The sequence below is a fragment of the Sebastes fasciatus genome, chromosome 19, assembly GCF_043250625.1.
Source record: "Sebastes fasciatus isolate fSebFas1 chromosome 19, fSebFas1.pri, whole genome shotgun sequence".
In the NCBI taxonomy this organism is placed as follows: Eukaryota; Metazoa; Chordata; class Actinopteri; order Perciformes; family Sebastidae; genus Sebastes; species Sebastes fasciatus.
The window spans coordinates 3,693,313-3,712,765 of NC_133813.1; the positions used below are offsets into that span (position 1 = coordinate 3,693,313).

The 19,453-nt window shown below is 43.8% G+C and overlaps 1 protein-coding gene across 2 annotated transcripts in view; it reads right to left on the reverse strand.

Moving 5' to 3' along the window:
• lhfpl2a (LHFPL tetraspan subfamily member 2a) overlaps positions 1-19,453 on the reverse strand; it is a 46,776-nt gene that overhangs the window by 3,271 nt on the left and 24,052 nt on the right. The window contains exons 1-2 of one of the 2 annotated variants that reach the window (XM_074617559.1): positions 13,491-13,617; positions 6,654-7,418 (exon numbers count right to left, since the gene is read on the reverse strand). In XM_074617559.1, coding sequence (XP_074473660.1) covers positions 6,654-7,074 — 421 coding nt within the window. In that variant the 5' untranslated portion in view covers positions 7,075-7,418; positions 13,491-13,617. Of the gene's footprint in view, positions 1-6,653; positions 7,419-13,490; positions 13,618-19,453 lie in introns of those variants that run through there. The other variant, XM_074617557.1, reaches the window with a different exon arrangement.

The following is a 19,453-nucleotide window of genomic DNA, read 5'->3' on the forward strand; positions in this document are numbered from 1 at the left end:
CTCCCTCTCTCTCTCTCTCTCTCTCTCTCTCATTCCCTCTCTTTTTCTCCCTCTCTTTTTTTCTCTCATCTCATTCCCTCTCTTTCTCTCTCTCTCTCTCTCTCTGTCTTTCTCTCTCCCTCTCTGTCTTTCTCTCTCCCTTTCTCCCTCGCTCTCTCTCTCTCTCATTCCCTCTGTCTTTCTCTCTCTCTCATTCCCTCTCTCATATTCTCTCTCTCCCTCCCTCATATTCTCTCTCTCCCTCTGTCTCTCCCTCCCTCCCTCTCCCTCCCTCTCTTAAAGCAGTGATATCGTATTAAACAAGGAAATGAAAACTAGGTCATAAATTCTTTCCACATGTTGCTGCATCGCCCCGACGTCCAGACCGGCTCCAGTGATGGATTGAAGGTATGGTTTTAATTCACAACCCCACCCCTCCTAAGACCCCCCCTCCACACACACACACACACTTACCAACCTCCCCCCCCCCCCGAGCTGGACCTTTCTAACCTAATATCCCCCGGCAGCTCTCCACCCTCCCAGCCTCTCTATTCCCTCTGCTCTGGCTCTCGTCTCCGTTAACTTCCAAACTGTCAATTCTCCACCATCAATCCACGTCTGATAGCTGCTGCCACCAACCAGCCTCCTCCTCCTCCTCCTCCTCCTCCTCCTCCTCCTCCTCCTCCTCCTCCTCCTCCTCTAACCTCTGCTCCCACAGCCTCCACCCTGTAATACAGCACAGCAGGTTCTGCTCTCAGCTCCAGGAAATCTGGCCACCCTTCTCCTTTCCAGGAAAAAGAGGAATAAATAAGAGACAGCGAGAGGCCGACGGGAAATACTGGAAACTAGTTATTGATTCAAATGTCTTGTTTTATCCAACCAACACTCCAAAACCTGAAGATCAGAGCCACAACAGCCACGATTAGTCTTCTTAAATGTGAATATTTTTCTGGTTTTCTGGACAGTAAACTGAATATCTTTGTGTTGTGGACAAAACAAGACATTTGAGGACGTCGTCTTGGGCTTTGATCGACATTTAGAACAAACAACTGATTGATTAATCAAGAAAATAATCTACAGATTAATTGACGATGTCGTTAGTTGCAGCCCTACCACAGATACTTAATTAACTATAATGTTAAAAGAAGGATGTCATTCACATGTGGAGCCGTCAAATGTTGGCATTTTGAATGAAAAATGACTTAATTGATTGTCAAAGTGTTCAGGCTGTTCTCATACACTGTTTGTAGCTATACCTACCAAAAGTAATGCACTACTATTCATATATATCCCACAAAATCAATTTGTAAGTAATCCACGTAATTGTGAACAAGTTTAAAGAGCGTCAAACGTAGGATGAAATCGCCTCAATGGACGAGGAGCGGCTGATTGGTGAAGTTGAAATGAGGAAGTATCTTATAGATACCAAAGCGAGCGACAGGAATAAATAGAAACAGCTGGTCGTCTGACAAAAGTTCAGCTCAAAACGGCGTGCAACGTACGCTTGTGTTTGGGGCGAGGGACCAAGAACAAAAATATGCACCGGGGGCCAATCTCAATTATGTCACGCTGCTACGTTAACAAATAAATCAGACAATAAACAGGCAATTTAGAGATTTCCCCGCAGGTGTAAACTGGTCTTTGTCCGAGAACGAGTAAAAATGCGGTCGATTCCAAGACAAGACCTTCAAAAAGTGGGACCAAGACCGATCTGGAGTGTTACATTATAACACTGGTAAACAGTTATGTATTTCAGTAGCAACAGCATCATTCATTTGGAGTCGTGTTTGTGTCCACCTGATGAATGTAAGTCCAATAATCTCTCTACTTTTAGCTCTGTTTTTGGTCTCCACCACCTCCTGAGGGAAGTATCTGTCTCTTTAGCAGCTAAATGCTCCACTATGTTCACCAGCTGGAGGCTTTTATCAGAGCTTACTTGGTTAAAACTGCTTCCTGCTGCTGCTGGAAGTAATGATTTATTGGTTGTAAAATGCTACTCATTGTAAAATCACAGATATATGAGTGCACTTTTCCTGACTTTGCATGTTTGCTCTACTTTTGGTTAATGTCAGGATATCCAGTAAAAGCTGTGAAATGCACGGAAATGCCATTTCTTATCACAGCAGTTCTGCTTCACTCTTCTGCGTCACACATTTGAATCTTAAAGTCAGAATCGCCGTCACGCAGTAACGCTGATTTAATTGCAGTAAAACAGTTGTTTGTTTCCTTCAGTTCCAGCCTGGAGCTGAGTCACGGTCAACGGTTAAACCTGCGATGACTCACGGCTGGAAGGGGAAAGTTTACGGCAGGTAATAAAAGCCACCGAATTGGGAGACAGTTTTACAGCCCAGTTTGTTTGCCGTCTTGTCTCTAATCCTTTTTTGGCTGAAGTTCAACGCGAGTGATGACGAGCGAGGACGGCGTCTCAATAAATGTGCAGAGAATTCACTTACAGTTAAGTCTTTAGGGGGTTCTCCTGCAGGATGCAAAGTGTGCCCCGACTGACCCTCAACAGAAGACCGTCTGTTTTAGCCATTGGGTTACGTAAAGCGAAGGGAATGGCTCTACCTTTCAGCTGAAATCTTAAAACCACCTGAATCTGAGTCAGTTTAATGGCATCTGAGACGCTCCGGCCAGCAGAGAGGGTGTCACAGGGGACAAAAGAGAGTCAAAAAGTACACCAAAGTGACATCAGTGTATGTGCAGATTAGGTTAATGGGCTTTGGAGACTCCGGTGCAATGACGTGACCATCTCTGGCAGCGGCATCACAATCTTCCCATCTGAGGTCAATCACTTCCCCAAACATCTGCAGTCTGGCTTCAGTTTTCTCATTACCGGAGGGTCGGCACGAGCAGTGGAAACAGTGATTAGCGAGAGAGTCGTCGGTGAGGTGCAGCGCTGCCGGTGGATGTCAGAGAGAGAGTGATGGTATTCACAGACACCTACAAGACTCTCATGCACTCTAATATTCCACTATTAGTCCGAATATGATGATATTCTGCGTCTCTTCTAGAGAGTCGAGGTATTTTTTCTGCATGCCGTGCTCGGTTCACAGCAACAACAGAGAGTGAAAGTGATCTTTTGACTGTATATTGACGTCATACCAGCAACATTACTACAGTTTCAACGTCTGTATCTGAAGAATATGTCAAAAGCACTGCCTCAAGTGTTTTTTTCTGTGGACAGAATTCCTTCATTTGTTAACACGGGGCTTTTATTCTGAAATATTTACAGGACAGTGTTGTAGAAAATGCAGTGACTTGTAGTGGCTCCATGAATGAATAAAGTACTGGCTATTAATTGTGGATTATTACTATTATTTACGCCCAGTTGACATGTGTGATATGCTGATATTATTTAGGTTTTAGGAGCATTCTTTGAACATGTATACAACACATTAGGAATATGCGTCTCAATTGGAGTTTTTATGTCAGTTTGTGACACGTTGGCTGCGTCCAAAATCACATACTATGCACTACATACTCAATATGTGTACTATTGTTCAACATACTTTTGTGTGAATAAACAGTAGTATTGCCAGGATACGACCAATGCTGAGTTTTAATGACACTCAGACTATCGTTTATGCTTTTATTTCTTCACAGTTGGATTATTGCAAAGGTCTTTTAATGGGCATAAATCAGAAATCAATAAATAGACTCCAAAGTGTGCAGCGAGACTCCTAACAAAAGTCAAGAAAAGAGAACACATCACTCCAATTTTAATAACCTTACACTGGCTGCCTATTGGTTTAAGAATTGAGTTTGAGATGCGTTAAAACAAATTAGCTTTAATGCGTTATTATCACATTACTTTGACGGCCCTAGTTTTTGGATATGCACAAATATCACAACTTTGAACTTTTCAAGAAGGTGTTTGAAGGAATAAAAGATGGAGGCTGTGTTCGCACGGTTGAACAACTTCGCCACCGGTGGAAAACTTTGAAAAAATACTATTTTAGCGCAAAAGAAGCAAAATGGCACAAGCAGCTCCAGCTGTTACATATTTTAATCAGATTATGCACGTCTGCATGTAAACAATGATATTAGTGGAATATTAATTTTCATTAGTAAACAGCTTTTAGTAGGAATATCGTCTTTTTCGGGATAAGGGAATATTTTGAGCATGTGGTGGTTACTGATGTTGGATCGACTGTTAGATGTCAGGTTGTGAGTCTTATCTCTTCCTGCGGTTGAAGTGAGTTAAAGGTTATCGGCCTTCTGCTCCACAGGGACGAAGGACGCCCCCCCCTTCTCCTCCTCCTCCTCCTCAGTGTCTGTTTGAAGCTCCTCTCACCCCCTTTCCTCTTCCTCTTCCTCTTCCTCTCCACAATGAGGAGACTCAGCGGTGCATTTCCCCACTTTCATTACTTTAGACTCTCAGTGCTTTATATAGACGGTAAATATAAATAGAGGGCGGTTACAGGTTATATAACTCTATTGTTGGTGGTCGTATTGATGTGCCGTTGAGCAGGCTCTTGACAGATGGTATTAGGGCTGCACCATTATTTTTGATCAATATTGAGACACTTATTTATCACGATTATTCATAGATTTAATTGCACTTTTACTTCCATGTCGTGCTGCATTCCTGCTGATGTACAAATATGTGCATCAAATTAAGACCGGTCCTTATTCACAGTGCATCTCCTACCAAAACGTTTTACCCAAAATGAAATCAACAGAGCTCAGCTTTCACGTTAACGTTGTGCTCCATGAGCAGAGTCACAGCAATAAAAACACTCCTCCTGCATGAATCACTTCTCTGCTGTTGGTGTTCAATGAGTTCAGAGGACTCATAGTTTCTCCATGACTGGCTGAATACAATACTTCCACGTCACACTCCTCCGCCTCCTCATCGCTCAGAAGCTAAAACAAAAGTAGTAGCGTTCCTTTGGCTTTAGATAGAGCCTTCCAGTAGCCGTCCATGACTCACTATAGATTTCTCTCAGGTCAGCAGGTCGCTGCAGAGCTGGTTTACAGCCTGGCATGCCCTTCACCACACGCCCACCTTTTTCTGTTTGGTCCTGCACCAAATAAACAACGGTGTGGGAGGACGGCCACAATCACCACAGAGCTCAGAGCTCCGGTCTGAGAGAGAAAGAGGAGGTTCAGCAGAGAGTATGATCTCATGACCTCCTCCCTCCCATCACTCACCACACTCAGTCAAAGTGGCCGGAGATCTGACCTCAGACACACACACACACCCTTCACACACACACTAACAGAGATACGCATGCGTGTTGAAGAGTCAGGAAAGCTCCAGCTGACGGAGTGGAGAGTAAATATTTGGGTGGCAGTTGCTCTGAGGGTGGAACACAACAAGTCACCGTGTGTTTTAAACTTCTTGGGGTAAAAAAGTTCACAGGAGGCTCCACGAGAATCAAACATAATTGTGGCGGTGGGAGTTGTGGCGCTCGTAATGAATGTGTTCAGCTGAAGCTTTTCATTTACCTTGATGAACGGTGGACGCCACAGGAATGAAGAGGAACAATTAAAGGTTGACTGAGTTAGATTTAAGATTCCTCTGTTCTCTTCAGATCAGCACAAAACACATGCACATCTGTCTTGTCTTGGTATGCATGGAGCGATCTCAAAAGCAAGGAATAAAGTAGATAGCAATGTATACATCAGACATATGGGTATGGTCAAGGCCACACACCCTTTTGGGGGAAAGAAAACCGAAGTTCCCGTAGACTTCAATGTGATTTGACATATGTTTGGATTATAATTTTGACAAGTTTGTACGCATTCATCTCTTGTTATACAAACATTTAGTTAGAGACGACAGTCTGATGCTGCTATAACGTTAATGTATGCTAATGCCTTCCACTCAAGCTAATGTTAGCCACCCATGCTAGTCACTGTCACCAGCATCATTTAGTCATTTAGCACACTGACAGTGAATATTCACGTATCGGGATGAGCCTCAGATCTCAGTGTGAAAGCCTCGGTTAACCCGCTACACAACAGCTTTTCATCATTTTCTCTCCTGTGACGGCGAGTTTCTTTCCCCCAAAAGGGAGCGCAGCCTCGGAGATGACGCCATGCTGGTCTGGTCTATAGCTTGGAGCCATGAAGCCATGCTGGTCTGGACTATAACTTGGAGCCATAAAGCCGCTCTATTAGATCTCTTTTAGGACACGGCAAGGAAAAAATCATAGACTTTTCGGTGGGTTATGCTAGTAAAGAACTCGTTTGTGCAACGTGTTGTTGGACCATGCTGGGAATCTAAATTGTTGTTTAAATAAGGGGATAATGGTTCACATTCTTAGACAGTCTCTCCTAGAAGACATTCATAGAGCTGCATTCTGTTGTACACATGGAAAGTGACAAAAATAATCGTATAAAGTAAAAACTAGAGAAAAGTGCAAACCCTGCCAACTTTCTCACCTCCATACTCCTGGCGAGAAGTAGGTGAGGATGTTGGATTTGGAAAGTTACAGAAATTGTCAGACATCGGAAAGGTGGAGATGGAGGTGGAGGTGGAGGGGGTTTGTGAAAGTGTTCGACCATTTAACAAGCAGTTCTGATGAACTACACTGGCACCTTAAGACTTACTTTTTCTTTTAGAACAAAATAGAAATACTAAAGGGAGCATTCAACTGTTTGTAAGTCTTTGGCAGACAGTAATCATTCTTTAAACTTATAAAATACATGTGTCATGTGCTCACCTGCGATCCCTTGCAGCAGTCCACACACGTTGAAGATGCTCTTCTTCATGATGCTCTGGAAACACATGGTGAAGACCGAGATGAACGCCACGGCACACAGCAGCAGGATCCCCGCCGCCAGGAAGATAGACGTCGCCTGCCAGAACCCGCTGGCAATCTCCCCAAAGTGTATCGCGTACGGTCCGCACAGTATTCCACGCTTCAGGTGGGGCAGTTTTATACAGCGGCCGTAGATGCCTAAAGTGGGCCTGTAGGCCTCTCCGGCGGCGGTGGCCCCATGGGGGCCGAAGACGGCGTCGGGGGTGCGGGGGAATCCCACCAGCCAGTCAGTACTCATGAAGGCGATGAGCTCTCCGAACGCCGCCACGATGCTCAGCAGAGTCCACAGCATGGAGCGGCAGGTGACAATCACATGGCACATGCTGACGGCGGCTGGAGTCTCGCTCTGTTCCGAGGGCTGAGGTCGTGATCCTTCTCCGGCGGAGACGTGAGAGCGACTGAACACTTCACAGGAAGGAGTCACACAAAAGGTTCACGTCAATGATTCACCGTCTGCTGCTCCCCTTTTTCTCTCTCTCTCTCTGCTCCGTTCACTTCTTATCTTCTGCCGGCGTCGGGTCGGTACAGCTGCTCTTCCTCCTCCGTGGACTCTCCCTCCGTCTGTCGGCTCGCTCTTCACACTCTTCTTCTATCTGGTGTTTGGTGTCTACATCGTATTGAAGTTGTGTTCCCTGAGCCAGCCCGCTGGCGTCACATCAGACACACCTACGAGATAAAACACACAACAACAGGGTGAGGGCTTTAATTGCATGTATAAAATGTAATTGCACGTATAAAAGAAAGCTTTTTGTTTTATTTGAAGAGGTGCAGCTCTCCTGTTTCTCCTATTTGGAGAAGCAGAAAGAGGAAAGTGTGGAGGAGGAAGAGAGTGAGATCTTTAATGAGTTGTTTGTTCAGTTGAAGCCTTCTGTTTTCACTGTGTTTATGTTAAAGGATGGATGGATTTGTGATCAGGGCTCCCGTCGTGTTACTCTAGGGCTGCAAATAATGAATATTTTCATTGCCGATTAATCTGCTGATTATTTTCTTGATTAATTGATTAGTTGTTTGGTCTATAAAATGTCAGAAAATGATCGATCAGTGTTTCCCAAAGTCAAAGATGACGTCCTCAAATGTCTTGTTTCGTCCACAACTCAAAGATATCAGTTTACTGTCATAGAGGAGTAAAGAAACCAGAAAATATTCACATTTAAGAAGCTGCAATCAGAGAATTAAATTACTCAAACTGATTAATTGATTATCAAAATAGTTGGCGTTAATTTAATAGTTGACAATGAATCGACTAATCGTTGCAGCTCTACTCTACTTCCGGTGGATCTTCATGACTGAGGTTGTGAAGATGAAAACTATAAAAACATCATGCGTGTGGTGGAGGTGGAGATGGGAGGATTAAAGTTGTGGAAACAGCGGGATGAGAAGCGGATGCAGACGGAGAGAAAAACAAGCCGGAGGCCTCTCATCAAGCAGCCCACACAGCTGACCCGAGGTCAGCCAACGGTTGATAACACAACGGCCAGTCCGGCTGTCACATGACCGCTGATAACCTCGGTGACACCAACGCTGCTGAGTCAGTGGCACGACAGTACGAGGAAGCTGCAGTTCATAAAGAAGTCACATCTTTCACCAACAACTGACACTCTATACATCCACAGTACATAACAATATCTTCTATATTTAATAATAAAAGTGTACTTTGCTCCTGTTAAGTGCTGACTGCAGCAGAGATTAAAGATATAACCAGCTCATAAAAAGGTTTTACACTTGTTGTTTTAAACACAAGATGTCAAGAAAGTCTTCATTAGACAAATCCTCTAATGCACAGAGGATGAAGATGAGTTTTGTATCTCAGGCAGCAGTAATGGTACGTGTCCACAGGGGCATTTTTGGACTCGACTGGTCGCGTTGCTTCCCAGCATTGGACGCTTGATGGTCCTGATGAATCTGTCTTTATTTTAGATCGACAACGGTTAGTTTAAAAGTTTCTAGGGAGTTTCCAGAGGTGGCGAGTCGCGCTGGATGTCACTGATTCTCTCTGCAAAATGGACAAGCCATACTGTCCACTTCTTCAGAGCCACCAGCTAGTCATCTACGCAAGCGCCTCTTTTTGAAGACATTTCAGCAGACAGGATGGCACAGTGTGAGCGTGAGGTCGTGGCTGACTATCGGACCGTACAGTGTGATCACATAAATCGTGAGCTTTGGCTTCACATCGCAAACCATCTACTCGTACAGCAGGAGAAGGAATTACACAACAACACTGAGTGCCTCCTCAATGAGGAGAGCCTTTTCCATTGCATAACCATCTGCTATAAAAAAGGTCCAGTCCTTGACGTAAGTGTCTCTGACGGAATTATAAACGGGTCTATTTCACTAATACAAAAATTACATCTGAATTATGGGCCTCATTTTCACACCTTGTATGACATTTTTCTTAAATGAAGTGAGGACGCCTTTTTCTGATGACAAAAACACACAACACAGATTCCAGTAAACAGACAATAAAGAGTCTTTTCATCATCTCTATCTGAAGCCCTTTAGGGAAGATCTCCAGAGATTAAACAGTCAAACACTACTTCTATTTAAGTTATGAAAGAGATTTTATCTACGAGAGACATTAACAAATATGAGCTAAACATACATTAAAAAACAGAAGTTGGACAGCTTTATATAAATAAGCCTTTGTGTTATAAATACAGCTCTGGGCCAAAACTGACAGTTGTTTCTTTTCTTTCTTTTGCCCCGCTGTCTCCTGGGAGTCTGTTAGTCATTCTCCAGTGTTTGGCAGGGCAGCAGAGGGATCCGGGGGCCGCCGTTGACACGTGTGCCGCCTGCACTGTGAGGTTTCCATCTGCCTTTACAGCGAGGGTTACCCACCGCCACCGCCGTCCCTTGTGGTCACATCCCAGCGAGTGTGTGCGAGCGAGCGAGTACACAAACTTTGATCTTTGTCATCCTGTAGAGATATCAACAACAGTCCTTCGTCTTTTTTCCAGTGGAGAAAATGACCCAGATCTGTGGTTTCTTACAGTACAGGGCGGTGTGTGTGTGTGTGTGTGTGTGTGTGTGAGAGTGAGCGAACGTCGAGTATGTTTGGACGACGTTAAACAGATGAGATCATATGAACAGGCACAGACAGCCGCCTCTGTGGATTTGGACCAAAATTAATTTTATGAATCACAAGCGTTCCCGTTGCCTCACCATGAACAGATGCATGAACAGATGCAGACTCGCATTCACTCACACACAAAAAGACCGTTGACGTCTGAGTCCCAGAGGTCCGTTGACGAGGCTCGTGTTTGACGTAAGACAAACGGGCAGTCGGCAGGTTTAGGGTCAAACATTTGCCGGCCAGTTGCGAAGACTAATTCCTCTCTGACAGGAATATTGTAGAAAAACACTTTGGAGCTGAAACAATTGGAACCAGCTGGAGGGGATACGGAGCTTTGAAGACCTGGACACTTAACCTTTGACCTCGCTTGGTTGCAGTGTGTTTGCCCAGGCTGGGCCGATTCACCTATATCTCCTGACTCAATACTATCACGATACTTGGGTGCTGATTCGATGTGTAATTGTGATTTGATATTACGATTTAGAACTTTTTTAACACTAGACCATGAGGAAAAGTTGAATCATACACTTCTAGGGACTTTTACATTGGAGATGAGAGTGATGGCCTGGCTCGACCGCCACATTACCGCGATACGATAACGTTTCCTGTCCGTGACAGAGTTAGCATGCAGCTTTAGCCGTGATGTCTAGCTCTGCTTTTCCTGTCAATGTGTGAAACCCAAAGTGTTTCCATACTTTACTGGATGTGTAGTGTTTACCACGCTGGATTTAACATGTGAGGGTGCAGGTCGTATCCATGCAGACCCTCCGACGTTTTCTACTTTCCCCGTTGGCTCGCTGCGGTTTGTTTTGGTTGATGGATACGGAACGGATATGACGTCACGTTACTCAGACTACCACAATAAAAGCGGTAACTTCCTTCTACCTCCACATAGACTCAGATGAAGCAAATATATCGATCCTGGCATTCAAAAAATCAATTAAAAAATCGTACAAACCCCTAGTGTTTGCATCACGTGCCTGTTAGTTACACTACTAGTGGGTCTCTGTTTGTCTAAAGTTGCCCCTTGAATGTGGGTTAGTAGAGTTAAAACAAGTCTGGGCATGTCTGCTTCTATTAATGAACCTGGTATTTGTCACAACAGAAGCCCAGACGTCTGCTCGCCGCTCCCAGACAGACAGATTTGAGCCGTTATCGTGAACAGAAGTTTCCCAAGATAGAGTGAAGCATGGTAGTCCAGTTATGTGAGGCTGGAGGTGGATTTATGATGTCCTTTATGCTCCCGGAGTAACCAGGAAGGGGGGGAGACCCAGGATTATTTGAGGCTCGGTTTACATATACAGGAGAGTTTACAAGCTTCAGACTGCACCCCGTTGACCCCCAACACTAATCCCCATGAGCGCACACACTTACAAGACTCCCCGCCATCTGACACATGCTTCCCCAAATGTGAGCTGGAAGGGAACTTCCCCAGAGTTGGACCTCAGTTTCCCTGCAGCTGTTACTACTAATAATACTACTAATGGAGAGGCTCAGTGTTAAAGATGATCGGGCATTAATATTCACACTAAAATAAACAAGACTAAAAGTCTTTGCTCACATTGCCAATGCTACCATGCTGATGTTTAGAAGGTATAATGTTACCTACCTTAATGTTCATCAACTTAGCAAAGAGTATAGAAGCAAAGAGACAAAATGTTTTTTGACAACAGCCGCTGCCGCCATTTCGGACTGAAAACGCTTATTATATTTATAATATGTTATAGTTCAACACAGGTCATTTCAGTAGAATATGACAATAAAATAGAAATAATTTTGTTTCACTTTTGTACGGCACTTTTTAGGGGGACGTTTTACTGGCGTCCGGTAGTCGCTTTCAGTCCAAAATGGCGGAAGCGTAGCTTTGCTGCTGGGCGCTGATGTTGCAATGGAACAAACAATTGACTTTCACTTCTTGGCAATATGCATTCATTGATCTTAGTTTGACTTGCCAGCATGCTAATATGCAACGCATCCTCATACAACAGTTCATATGATATCTTACAAAAAGTTATTCCTCATTTTTTGTGCGTTTTTCTACGAATGTCCAGCAACACGTGTCAATTTATGCTTGTTACATGCATACAGTCTTTTCAAAATAAACTTCCGTCTTCACAGGAAACTACTTGGTTAAGTTTAGGCAACAAAACTACTTGGTTAGGTTTTGGAAAAGATTGTATTTTGGGTTCAAATAACTCCGGAAGTAGCGTTACTTAGTACGGAAGTTACGTTATGTCTGGTGTTTTTGGACCTCCCTACGCAGCATTTTGTCTCTCTTTATACTTCCTGGATTACGATTATATGGATTGCATATGAATTATTTTGTGGGATATACACGAATTACAGTGCATTACTTTTCGTAGGTATAGCTACGAACAGTGTATGAGAACAGCCTGTAATATTTGCTTTATTAGTACTAAACACAAAGTACAGCAGTGGCTGATGGGAATATTACTAGTTTTGCAGGTATTTGATTCTTATACCAAAAGTATTACAAATTTGAAAGTTTGATCTGGTGAAGAGTGAGAGGATCACCAAACTTATTAAGATTCATCCTGACGGGGGCATGAATGTCTGTTCCAACATTTCATGGAAATCCATCAAATAGTTATGGAGACACATTCACACAAAACCTCATGGTGGCGCTGCAGGAAAAGTCAGGTAATCACCAAAGTCTGTAGGATTCAACCTCTGGGGAACATGAATATCTGCACCAAATTTCATTCCAATCCATCACATAGTTGTTGAGATATCTGGACCAAAGTGGTGGAGGTGGGCCGACACACCAGTCGACCATCCCTACAGCCCTGCTGCTCCTACAGCTCCTGCTCAAAGTGTCCACTCAGCCTTTCTCTTATCACAGCAGCAAAACAGCAGGAAACGCCTTCCCACGCCGCCACCGACCGGAAACAATCTACACATCTATGGACGAGCCACGACGAGAGTGACGCGTCACCACAGAGAGTGTTTGTTTAGATCTGGATGAAGGGTTTAGGGAGATAAGCTTCTACAACCTGCTACGATTTAAAGCATCTACATTAAATAATAACATAAATATCATCCAATGACAAACCTCAGAAACATGCAGCGTCAGAGCCCATACCTCTCTTCTCCTGATGTGACCCAACAGCAAAGCAATTTTAAAACAAAGGGAGTGCTTTATAATCTGTGAGGATCTGTTTGAATGAGAAGCCCCTGCAGCTACTGAGAGGGAATGCAGGAGATGATTGGTCACAGAGGACCTCAAATACTGGTCTAGTCACACTTCCTGGTCTCATAACGGCTCTGTTTAGAGATAAATCACATAGTGAAATGTGAAATACAGCAAAAGCAGTAGTGTTTCCAACTTTGGGCATCCATCTGTGTCATTTCATAGCTCTTGTGAAGGAGTAAGAGGACAGAATAAGTCTATTATTTAAGGAAAACTGCAGACTCTAATGGTAATAATAGCAGTCAATAACAAAAGTCCATAGTCAGGTTTTCCACAGCCAGTCTTTCCAAACACATCTGCTCAGCATCCTGGAGCTTGTGCTTCAGACTAAAACAAAAATATTTGCATTCTATCACATCAGCCAGAAACCCGGCTGACAGTTAGTATGAACGAGTGACTCAAGAGTTCACCCGTCAGTAGGTTAATCAATGCAGGATAAGTAAGAAAGTAGTCCAACCTGTCTCCATTAGTGTGTGGATAGTCCAGCTCTCCTGGAGATGTGGCGTCTCTGCCCTGCCTCTCCTCCTCTACTCACTTTCTCTCTCTCTATCTCAGCCTCCTGACTCCCGGACCCTCCCCACATCCCTCCTCCCTGAGACCGCCACGTCTCCTCTGATTGGCCGCGGCCCCCCGACACTGGAGCCACACTTCTTGAGAGAGTCCACATGGTGGCCATATTTCAGCGCTGAATCTGGGTTAAAATAACAAGAGCTGGAGCTGCAGAGGGTCTCTCTCTCTTTCTCCCTCGGTCTCAGTTTCTCTCACCTCCTCGCTCTGTTTTCATTACTCTCTGCACACTTTCAATCAGCCAAGGCCAACATCTCATTATCAGCCTCAATGAGAGTTACACTTTCACTTCCTTTACAATGTAAACCTCAAGTACACACCAGTAAGTATTCTTCTGTAATACGTATATTGTTGGTATACTGGTTTAATACTTATTTAGACTACATTGGAACACATTTTAGTTCATATAAGTGTACTTCAAAGTACATTAAAGGGTCAGTGTGTAGGATTTGGCGACATCTAGTGGTGTCTAGGGCTGCACCTAACGATTACTTTCATTATCGATTAATTTACCGATTATTTTCTAGATTAATCAGTTAATCGTTTGGTCTATAAAATGTCAAGAAACTGTGATAAATGTCCATCCAAGTTTCTCAAAGTCCAAGGTGATGTCTTTAAATGTCTTGTTTTGTCAGTCCAAAACCCAAAGATATTAGTTTAATGTGATGTAATGAAGAGAAAAGCGGGAAATCTCCATATTTGAGAGGCTGAAAACAGCATTTTCTGCCATTTTTGCATGAACGCTAATCAATGCAGCTCTAGGGGTGAGGTTGCAAATTGCAACCAACTGAGTACCCTTCCACTCACTCCTCCCTGTCCAAGTCTGCGTTTACGTGAGCAGCCGAGTGCAAAACCGTGGTAACACTATTCACCTCGCTCAGAGGCCATCCTTACCGTAATAATTGCCTCAACACGGCTCTCAACATGGTGACAACTGAGCAGGTGACTCGCAGCTAACGGAGCTACGTAGTTTGTTTGCAAGTTTACCTACTTACTCATGAGCTAAATTCAATATTCAGAGCAGAGGAATTGCCTCCACATGGCTCTCAACGTGGCGACGACTGAGATCGCAGCTAATAGCGCTATGTAGTTTGTTTGCAAGTTGACTTAAAGGGGCTAAATACGATATTCAGAGCAGAGGGTTTGCCTCCACACGGCTCTCAACATGGTGACGAATGAGCTGGCAGCTCGTAGCTAACGTGCTAACAGAGCTAACAATGGCTCTGAATGTCGAATAGAGAACCTTTAAAGTTAGAGAAATAAAAGTTGAACACTACTAACCAATAAATGAACCACAACACACATCCTTCAGTCAATAATAACTATGCGACAGACTAGATATCAGCCTGGATGCCGTGTGAACTGACTGATAGAGCAGATAGTTTACTGTCTGCGTAATGGATTACCTCTCTATTCTGGCTGATGGGAGTAAAGAGTCCCAGGATTGCTTACAGCAGCAGCGGGATGCATTCAGCCAACACTGCAGTCAGCTACAGCGTTCGTCTGACTGTTGTGTTCGCTCACACAGAGAAAACAAATGAGTTCCATATGAGGACGGAAAAAAGGGGCCGACTCAAACAGGAAGAGAAGCCGATAGGCCGAAACACCGGAGCCTGAGGAAGAGGCCTTTCTTATCAGTATGAATGGAAGTTCCTTTCAACCCAGATGCATACATCCTAAACCTAATTAAACCTCTCCTTTGACCCATTTCCAATAAATCCTGGTGACTCATCCTCACCCTGCGGTTGTGAACTGGATGAGAGGAGGTTAATGGGGCTTTTTTAAAGCCACGCAAAGTCTCCTTAAGATGTCCAGAGTATCCCAAAAAGGTTTTTTCTCAGGAAAACAACAAGTGACCCTCGCTAAACCCCAGACACCCCTTAGATACCAACCCAGTCTCACAGGAAGGGGTATAAATGCCATGACATTACACGGCGTGTCATGAGTTCACATTTTAGCATTTTTGCGTTGTCATTTATACGCCACGCAAACATCTGCCGTAGGTTAGGTCAAGAAAATCACTTAGTAGGGTAAAGGAAAACGGCACGATTGGGCTTAAAATAAGTAACTTAGGGTGCTTTCATATTAGGGAACACACTTGTCCCCAAAGTCCAGTTTGATTGATTAGTGTGAACGCTCCGTACCGTACTCGGCGGCGGTTCGTCGATCCGTGCCCGAGTCCACTTGAAAAGGTGGTCTGGAGTACGGTTCATGTGGACTCGAGTACGGTTCGCATCAGGTGTGAAAGCCAACCGTACCAAAACACGGAAGTGGACCGCTATTTAACGCGAGTAACGTTAGCAGTCAGGGAGTAGTTTTGAAAGGACGGATCAATCGTACCTAATGTGAAAACATGTATGGAAACAACTACGGAAAACTCGTCACAAACGTCCTCAATTTTTTTTTGACAAACTTCACTAACAAAACTTACAAAACAATACAATGGTCAACAACGGTCTCAAACACGGGTCTCCTGGTTTAAAGTCCAGTGTTTGTTGGACCCATACACCTCACCACCCATCCGCCATAAATAGTGTTTTATTCTACGTCACTCGCTCTTACTGTAGCACTTATACGTGGATGCGTTTACATTGCAGTCAGTACAGGATACATGGCGTACAAAAGACACGCGGAAATCAAGAAAGGCGTGCTTATTGCAAGCTAAACGCCTCGCGCATTATCGTGGTATTTATACGCCTTTTCATGCGAGTAGGCTGTAGATTCTTGTTGTTGTCTTTCCTTTCTAGCACAAATACAACTTACAACTCAAAATGTACAGTTATTTCTCAAACAGTTGCTCCCTGTTTTCAGACAGAGGTAAAAATCAAAGCAAAGACTTCCCATTTCCAGCCAGTAAACCCGATCTCAACCTGCTAAACCCGGGGCGTCTGTACCTCAGTGGGTAGAGCGGGTCGTCCTTTAACCACAAGGTTGGCAGTTCGATCCCTGTCTCCTCCTGTCTGCATGTCAAATTGTCCTTGTGCGAGACACCGAATCCCAAGTTTGCTCCTCAGGCGCTTCACAGCAGCTTATAAGTATACTGTATGACGACTCTCATAAAGTTTAAGTTTAAGTCTGACAGCTTGATGGAAAGCCGGCGGTGCTGCATGAAGATGCTCTGGGAGATTTCCCTCGGCAGCCTCCGACACAGCGCAGACCCTCACATCAAAGACCGGAGGATCAGAGGATCCACAGCACATCCACACACATGCACAGTTAGATCATCACTCATACAGATACGACAGAGCGGTCGGTGGAGTCTGGCTGGTGATTCATCTTTCCCTGTCAGACTCTGATCAATAGTATCTCGTAGATCTGAAGAAAGTGGACGAGTGTGAAGCAACGCAGGGTTAAAGCTGATAACAGTCAGATAACACGTCGGGGAAAAGACATGAGACTGACAGTTTAGCTCAGACGGGGATGAAGGTGTTTTATGGACTGGACTTCGTTTTAAGAACAACATACTATAACAGATATTTTCAACTAAAGGCCTAAAAACTTCTTCTTCTTCCCATGACGTTATTTGTTAATCATTTAGTCTATAAAACGTCATTAAGTTGTAAAAAATCTCTAGAGTTTCTAAGATAACTTCTTCAGATGTGGTAGATATCCAACTTACAATGATATAAAACAGAGAAAAGCTGAAAATCCTCACATTTCAGAAGCTGGAACCAACAGATTTTGTTCCCTTTTGCTTGAAAAAAATGGCTGAAATGATTCATTAATTATCAAAATAGTTGCAAATTAAATTTCTTTCGATCAACTAATCAATAACTTGACCAATCGTCTCTGCTCTACATCACAGGGGAGATTTCTGACATCATCTTTTTCCATCAATCATATTTTAACAAATTAGGAATCAGAGTTCAGACGACATTTGTTGGGTTAGTTCACATTTAAACCAACTGCTTTAAGATGTTTTCCATGTTTTCTCTGTACTGCTGTATCATATTATTTATACCACAGATATACAGAGCAAAGCAGCCTACAACAACATCTTCAACATAATCAACATTTACAGATTGTAAGCGTAAAGGGCGGGTCTATCTGCGTTCTTTTCTGGGGGGTTTTTCAAATGGAAACGCCCACTTTGGAAACAGCCAAGAGTCTATAAACCTGTGACCTGGATATTCAGAGTCAGCAAGGAAGTGATTTCATACTACAGGAACCACTCGGATATCTGAATGAGGTCTTTTTTTTATCCCCACGTGTTTCCAATCTGCTCCAGTGTAACGTCACTCCAGCGTCCAGCCACCCTGAAGAGGCTAAGCAGGGTTCACTGTGGAAAGAGCTGGAAACGACGGACGGACAGATGGAGTATTTGGCTCGGACGAGTTTCCAGTTGAGGAAAATAATAACGACAGCTCACTAGCTTACTCGGCAAACTCTCTGGAGTGCAACACACAAACGTCTAGACAAGGAGATAGCACACCTGATGCTATTGCAGCATATGGATGTAAACAATATTCCCATTTCAACTTTTAAATATGCAGTCTGAAAGCAGATCCTGAGTGACAAATGGATGTTGGAGAGTCTTCTCGGTGCAATCAGAGAAGCCTTGAGCTCAGTCTGAATCCCACAGAGGGAGCAGCTACGACCATCTGGCCACTTCAAGGCCAACGGCTGCGTAAAAGCCATCAACGGGCACATGGAGGCAGATGTTTAACATCTAACTCACAGCCTGGGCAGGGCTGGGTGTTCACTACCAATATGTTGCTTTTTCCAAATCTTATTTTCAGACATATAAACAGGTTTTTCCATTAATAAAAACTTTATTTATTCATCAAAAGAAGCCAAAGTGCTCTTATGTTAAATGCTGTCTAAACCAGGCGGCAACCTCCGTGTCTGAAAAGTGAAGCCAATGCTGAAGTGCCTTAAACCTGCATTCTTTCTAACAGCCAGCAGGGGGCGACTCCTCTGGTTGCTAAAAGAAGTCTGATTGTATAGAAGTCTATGAGAAAATGAGTCTACTTCTCACTTGATTTATTACCTCAGTAAACATTGTAAACATGAGTTTATGGTCTCAATCGCTAGTTTCAAGTCTTCTTCAATACAGCATGATGTTCATTTAGTAAATGATGGTCCCATTTAGAGTCAAATAGACCATAAAGCAGGGAATGCTTTAGCGTGATACTACCTTGTGATTGACTCGTGTCACTTATGGTTGCAAAAAAGATGGTGACGGCCAAAATGCCAAACTCGAGGCTTCAAAACAGTAGTCCACAAACCAGTGGGGTGACGTCTCAGTGACTACGTCCACTTCTTTTATACAGTCTATGGCAGGACATGTTTTAACTTTGGAGAGAGCCAGGCTTGCTGTTTCCCTCTGTTTCCAGTTTTTATGCTAAGCTAAGCTAATCGTTAATGTTTTTTTCCAACTCGGTTGTCTGTAATTATTAATTGATATGATGTGAACATTGCATAAATCCTCAGCAAGAAAGCGACTAAGCATGTTTCCCAAAATCGGTTGTACTTAGCCTCTCACCCTCTTGTGTCACATCTGGTTGCAAAAAACCAAGATGACGACGACCAAAAACCAAGATGACGACAGCCAAAGACCAAGATGGAAATGGCCAAAAACCAAGATGGCGATGGCCAAAAACCAAGAGGGCGACAGCCAAAGACCAAGATGGAAATGGCCAAAAACCAAGATAGCAATGGTGACAACCAAAAACTAAGAGGGCGACGGCCAAAAACCAAGACGGAAATGGCCAAAATGCCAAGCTTGAGCTTCAAAACCGTCCCCAAACCAATGGATGACGTCACGGTGACTACGTCCACGTCTTATATACAGTCTATGCACTAAACACGAGCAGCCATACAGGAACAAAAACCTCTAAAATTGGCAAAATT